Below are 7,132 nucleotides of genomic sequence, written 5' to 3'. Positions count from 1 at the left end.
GCCACTGTGGATTTCCTTGTCAATAAAAATGAACTCTAATAGGAATTTCAATAAGGAACCAGCAGAAACATCCTTGTCATCATCATTATGAATTTGTGTTTATTGAGCACACAACAAATGCTAGTCTCTGCTCAAAACATTTGATGAACACCATTGCTGTATCTGTAAGGGACTAGGGAATACTTGCCACTATTTTGATGCCAGTCGCCCAGCCAGAACACAAAATGAACTTTTATGAATATTCTAAAGCATAATGAGGAAGGGGTCTTAGACTATACGCAAGCATCCTTGATTAGTGTTTTCCCCATTGGGAGTCACCCTCCCCATAAGCTTGCTCACAACCGGCAAGGAAGAAAAACAGGAAAAAAGAGGACGAGTCAAGGTATAGTCCTGAGAAAGTCACAAAAATTTGGGCAGTGGCACTCCATAGATGTTTGGAGATGGCAAGAAGTATCAGGGGATGACCAAAGGAATGGACTGGTAGGAACCATCCCTGTCTATCTCATGGCCCCTTCATGCACCAGTGTTTTTACCCAAACTTTAAGCTTTGGAGTAAGTGATAGGAGCTGTAGAACTCTGAAGAACTGTTTGACTGTGCAGTTACCTTTCAACTGAGGATCTTTCTTATTATTTTGTATGAAGGAGCACTTTGGGAGTTGGGGGCTAGTGGGCACTCACCAGCTAGGTAAACGTTAGAGAGAATTATTGTTCTTTTTTTTGGCCACACCGTAGGATCTTAGTTCCCCAACCAGGCATCGAATCTGCGCCCCCTGCCTTGGAAGCACGAAGTCGTAACCACTGGACCGCCAGGGAAGTCTGAGAATTATTGTTCTTGATGAATTTTGTAAATAGCCACTGACCCACTGGTTTAAGGGAAACTGAAAATGAATGACTGGGGAGTTAAAAAGCATGCAAACACTGGGTTACACTACTGGCAAGTGGGTAGGAACTGGCCTAGTCTTAGTACCTCTTTTCAAGGCTCCCTTTCCTCCTCTTTCCCACCCTCTCCAATCTTCTGCTAAAGCTCAAGGTTTGAGGCAGTGGTCAAGCTCCATGGCATAAGAATTGGTGTTCCTTATGATGCTCTCCACCAACATGACAGGCTTGGGGTGTCTTCCAGCAAAGCAAGAGAGCCAGGTGCAGATCAACATAGCTGCAGCTGCTCCACCTCCAGCACAGTAATATGCCCAGCCAAGCCGACAGGTACCTGTGGAAACAGGGACAGAGACATGAGGGTTAGAGTGTCTTCACATACATTCTCTTTGAGATGTTAGGGTTAAAGTGAGAGTAGGAAACAGTGAATGCGAGTGGGCTTACGCTTTCCTCCCTTGCTGATGGCTGGTATTAGCTTTAGCAAGAGGTTATAGGGCTTCCCTGGTGGCGCAGTGGTTGAGAGTCCGCCTGCCGATGCAGGGGACACGGGTTCGTGCCCTGGTCCGGGAAGATCCCACATGCCGCAGAGCGGCTGGGCCCGTGAGCCATGGCCTTTGAGCCTGCGCGTCCAGAGCCTGTGCTCCACAATGGGAGAGGCCACAACAGTGAGAGGCCCGCGTACCGCAAAAAAAAAAAAAAAAAAAAAAAAAAAAAAAGAGGTTATAAAATTTTATTCTGTTACAGTAGGAACCTGGGGGTGGTGTTGGTGGTGGCGGTGGTGGTGGTGCTAATGACAGTGATGACGAGAACAACTTGATCAAGTGTCAAGTACTAGGCTAAGCTCTTCAGACAGATATTTCATTGATCATTATAGTAACTATATGAGTTAGCTACTCTTATTATTCCTGTTTTATACAAGATGAGGCAACCAAGGCACAGGTTAAATTAATTGTGAAAAATCACACAGAAAGTGGTAGGGTCGGGATATAAACCCTGGCTCATCTTGACTCTGAAGCTACACAGTTTTAACCACACTGATATATTACAGTTCATGGACTGTTTTCAAAGAACTATATCCTGTATCATCAGGAAATTTGCAGGCAGGCAAAATCAAATCTGTTGCTCCATACCATGTGTCTCTATCCTAACCTAATTTTTCAACATCCGCGGAGGAAATATGTATTGGAATCAAGGCCAAGCTTCTAAGGGGTAGTTTCAGTTTGAAGGATAATGGGAAAGGTCACCTGCTCAAAAATATCCACCGTACAACTTATCATTCATTCTACCAGAGGTAGATTCTTTCCTTTGAAGTGTTTGAGTTTTTTCAGAGATCGGTCAGAAAAGGTCAATGCCCAAAGAAAGAGAGCTATTATATTACAAGGGATCAGAGTAATAAATAACTGTTAAAATCAAGTGCTTAAGCAAATAGGACTCCAGAAATTGGAGTAGATGTCCAGTGATACAAAATTGCAGAGGAATTCTGAGAAAATAAGGTGGGCAGTGACTTTCACCTACCTCACAGTCTTGCAGAAAGTGAGTCCTGACTATAGTCAGTCAGGTGGGGATGTCAAGACTGATCTTCATGACAATTTACTTTTTTTAATTGAAGTATAGTGGATTTACAAGATTATATTAGTTTCAGGTGTACAGCGTAGTGACAGTATTTTTACAGATTATACTCCATTAAAAGTTATTATAAGATAATGGCTATAATCCCCTGTGCTATAGAATATATCCTTGTTGCTTCTCTATTTTATACACAGTAGCGTGTATCTCTTAATCCCATACCCCTGTCTTGTCTCTCCCCCCTTTCCTCTCCCCACTGGCAACGGAGTTGGTATTCCACATCTGTGAGTCTGTTCTGCATGTATGTTCATCTGTATTATTTTTTTTAGATTCCACATATAAGTGATACCCATACAGTATTTGTCTTTCTCTGTCTGACAAACCACTAAGCATAATATTCTCTAGGTCCATCCATGTATCTGCAAATGGCAGAATTTCATTCTTTTTTATGATGGAGTAATATTCCACTGTATGTGTGTGTGTGTGTGTGTGTATATATATATATATAATATATATATATATTATATATATATATATATATATATATATATATATATATACCACATCTTCTTTATCCATTTATCTGTTGATGGACATTTGGGTTTCTTCCATATGTTGTCTATTTTAAATAGTGCTGCTATGAACATTGGGGTGCATGTATCTTTTTGAACTAGTGTTTTTGTTTTTCCCTGATATATACCCAGGAGTGGAATTGCTGGGTCATATAGGAGTTTTTTGAGGACTCTCCAAACTGTTTTCCATAGTGTCTACAGCAATTTATATTCCCACCAACAGAGTACAAGTGTTCCTTTTCCTCTATATCCTCACAAACATTTGTTAATTGTAGACTTTTTGATGATAGCTATTCTGACAGGTGTGAGGTGATGTCTCATTGTTTGTTTGACTTTAATTTCTCTGATAATTAGCAATATTGAGTATCTTTTCATGTGCCTGTTAGCCATCTGTATGTCTTCTTTGGGAAAACGTCTATTCAGATCTTCTGTACAATTTTGACTGGGTTGTTTCTTTTTATGATATTACGTTATATGAGCTATTTGTATATCTTGGATATTAACCACATGTAGGCCATATCATTTACAAATATTTTCCTCCATTTCATAGGTTGTCTTTTTATTTTGTTGATAGTTTCCTTTGTTGGGCAAAAACTTTTAAATTTAATTAGGTCCCATTTGCTTAATTTTGCTTTTATTTCTTTCGCCTTGGGAGACAGATACAAAAAAGACATCGCTACAATTTATGTCAAAGAGTGTCCTGCCTATGTTCTCTCCTATGAATTTTATGGTTTCAGGTCTTACATTTAGCTCTTTAACCCATTTTGAGTTTACTTTTGTATATGGTATGAGGAAATCTTATTGTTTTACATGTAGTGGTCCAGTTTTCCTAGCACCAGTTTTTTTTTTAACAGTTTACATCTCTTTATTCTCAAAACAAGATCAGAAGACATTTGTTATAAGTTACTGAGTAGATTAGTTTTTTAAAACATCTTTATTGGAGTATAATTGCTTTACAATGGTGTGTTAGTTTCTGCTTTATAACAAAGTGAATCACTTATACATATACATATGTCCCCATATCTCTTCCCTCTTGCATCTCCCTCCCTCCCACCCTCCCTATCCCACCCTTCTAGGTGGTCACAAAGCACCGAGCTGATCTCCCTGTGCTATGTGGCTGCTTCCCACTAGCTATCTATTTTACATTTGGTAGTGTATATATGTCCATGCCACTCTCTCACTTTGTCACAGCTTACCCTTCCCCCTCCCTGTATCCTCAAGTCCATTCTCTGGTAGGTCTGCGTCTTTATTCCCATCTTGCCCCTAGGTTCTTCATGACCCTTTTTTTTCCCCTTAGATTCCATATATATGTGTTAGCATACGGTATTTGTTTTTCTCTTTCTGACTTACTTCACTCTGTATGACAGACTCTAGGTCCAACCACCTCACTACAAATGACTCAACTTCGTTTCTTTTTATGGCTGAGTAATATTCCATTGTATACATGTGCCACATCTTCTTTATCCACTCATCTGTTGATGGACACTTAGGTTGCTTCCATGTCCTGGCTATTGTAAATAGAGCCCAGCACCACTTATTAAAGAAACTGTTGTATATTCTTGCCTCCTTTGTCATGAATTAATTGACCATAAGTGTGTGGGTTTATTTCTGGGCACTCTATTCTCTTCCATTGATCTATGTGTCTGTTTTTGTGCCAGTACCATGCTGTTTTGATTATTGTAGCTTTATAGTATAGTCTGAAATCTGGGAGGGTTATACCTCCAGGTTTGTTCTTTTTTCTCAAGATTGCTTTGGCAATTTGGAGTCTTTTGTAGTTCCATATGAATTTTAGGATTATGTGTTCTAGCTCGGTGAAAAATATCATGGGTATTTTAATAGGGATTGCATTAAATCTGTAGATTTCTTTCTTTCTGTGGTATGGCCATTTTAGCAATATTAATTCTTCTAATTCAAGAGCATGAAATAGGTTTCCATTTCTTTGTTTCATCTTCAATTTCCTTCATCAATGTTTTATAGCTTTCAGAGTATAGGTCTTTAACCTCTTTGGTTAAGTCTATTCCTAAGTATTTTACTCTTTTTGATGCAATTTTAAAACTGATTTTCTTTACATTCTTTTTATGATAGTTCATTAACAATGTACAGAAAAGCAACATATTTCTGTATATTAATCTCATATCCTGCAACTTTATAGAATTCACTTATTAGTTCTAATCGTTTTCTGGTGGAGACTTTAGGGTTATCTCTACGTTGTATCATGTCGTCTGTAAGTAGTGACAGTTTTACCTCTTCATTCCAATTTGGATGCTTTTAATTTCTTTTTCTTGTCTGATTGCTGTGGCTAGGACTTCCAATACTATGTTAAATAGAACTGACAAGAGTGGGCATCCTTGGCTTGTTCCTGAATTTAAAGGGAAGGATTTCAGCTTTTTACTGTTGAGTATGACGTTAATTGTGGGATTGCTATAAATGATCTTTATTATACTGAGATACGTTCACTCTATACCCACTTTGATGACAATTTTTATCATGAATGGATATTGAATTTTGTCAAACGTTTTTTCTGCATCTTTTGAGAAGATCATGTGATATATCCTTTCTTTTATTAATTCATGTATCACATTGATTGATTTGTGAATATTGAAGCGTTCTTGCATCCCTAGAATAAATCCCACTTGATCATGGTGTATGATACTTTTTATATATTGTTGAATTTGGTTTGCTGATATTTTGTTGAGGATTTTTGCATCTATGTTCATAAAGATATTGGCCTGTAATTTTCTTTTTTTTTTAGTATCTTTGTTTGCTTTTGGTATCAGGGTAATGGTGGCCTCATAGAATGAATCAGGGAGTGTTCCCTCCTCTTCAATTTTTTGAATAGTTTGAGAAGGATAGGTATCATCTTTTCTTTATATGTTTGATACAATAGAATTCCCATGTGAAGCCATCAAGTCCTGGATTTCTGTTTGCAGGGAGTTTTTAAATTACAAATTCAATTTGACTACTAGTGATCAGTCTGTTCAAATTATCTGTTTTTTCTTGATTCAATCTTGGCAGGTTGTATGTTTCTAGAAATTTTCTTTCTTCTAGGCTGTCTAATTTGTTGGCATATAACTATTCATAATATTCTCATTACTTTTTGTATCTCTGTGGTATCAGTTTTTATTTCTCCTCTTTCATTTCTTATTTTGTTTACCTGGGCCTTCTCTCTTTTATTCTTGGTAAACAAATTTTATCAGTTTTGTTTATCTTTTCAAAAAATAGATCTTGGTTTCATTGATCTTTTCTATTTTTTAATCTTTATTTAATTATTTCCTCTCTGATCTTTATTATTTCCTCCCTCTGCTGACTTTGGGCTTTGTTTGTTTGTTTGTTCTTTTTCTAATTCCTTTAGGTGGTAGGTTGGGTTGTTTAATTGAGATTTCTCTTTTTTCTCGAGGAAGGCCTTTGTTGCTATAAACTTCCCTCTTAGAACTGCTTTTGCTGCATCTCATAGATTTTGGAGTGTTGTGTTTCCATTTTCATTTGTCTCAAGGTATTTTCTGATTTACTCTTTGATTTCTTCGTTGACCTTTTTTTTTTTTTTTTTTTTTTTTTTTTTGCTGAGCTGTGTGGCATGTGGGATCTTAGTTCCCTGACCACGGATCGAACCTGTGCCCCCTCCATTGGGAGTTCAGAGTCTTAACTACTGGACCACCAGGGAAGTCCCAACCCATTGTTTTTTAGTAGCATGTTGCTTCATCTCCATGTGTTTGGGCTGGAGATGGAGGGGCTAGAGCTGGAGCCAGTGTGAGGTGGGACTTCCCCTCTGCTCAGTGGCTGTCACCACCCTATCAAGGGTGAGATCTGATCCCATGTTGCTGGAGCAGAAGCCCTGAAGTTTGAGCCCAAGCTGGCTCTGTTGCCTTTATGTGTGTGTTTTCCCCTCTCCCCAAACTAGGACCCTCGCCCCAGAGATGGGGAGTGCTGAAGCAAAGGAGCCCTGTGCAGGCTCCCTTCTCAAGTCAGCCACAGACAGAGATCCAAGCTGTCTCCGATGTGCTGCCTGTACAGGCGCCTGCAATTGTTTCCTCTCTCTCCTCAGACACAGCCTCAGGTGCAAGTCCCCTTTGTCTCTCATAGCTGCCACCCATACCCTGTTGTGGAGCCACACCACAAGACAG

The 7,132-nt window shown here is 38.8% G+C and overlaps 1 protein-coding gene across 2 annotated transcripts in view; it reads right to left on the bottom strand.

Moving 5' to 3' along the window:
* Window positions 1-1,025: 1,025 nt before the first annotated feature.
* The window catches only part of LHFPL1 (LHFPL tetraspan subfamily member 1), a gene marked incomplete at its 3' end in the record, with an annotated part of 51,792 nt that continues 45,685 nt past the window's right edge, over window positions 1,026-7,132 (bottom strand). For both annotated transcript variants that reach the window (XM_081221375.1, XM_081221374.1), the window contains one exon: window positions 1,026-1,207. In XM_081221375.1, the coding sequence (XP_081077501.1) occupies window positions 1,026-1,207 (182 nt within the window). The remainder of the gene's footprint in view (window positions 1,208-7,132) is intronic.

This window comes from Mesoplodon bidens (assembly GCF_964165515.1).
Source record: "Mesoplodon bidens genome assembly, chromosome: X".
Taxonomy (NCBI): domain Eukaryota; kingdom Metazoa; phylum Chordata; class Mammalia; order Artiodactyla; family Ziphiidae; genus Mesoplodon; species Mesoplodon bidens.
Note: the sequence above shows the minus strand (reverse complement) of the source record. Positions and strands in the feature narration are given on the sequence as shown.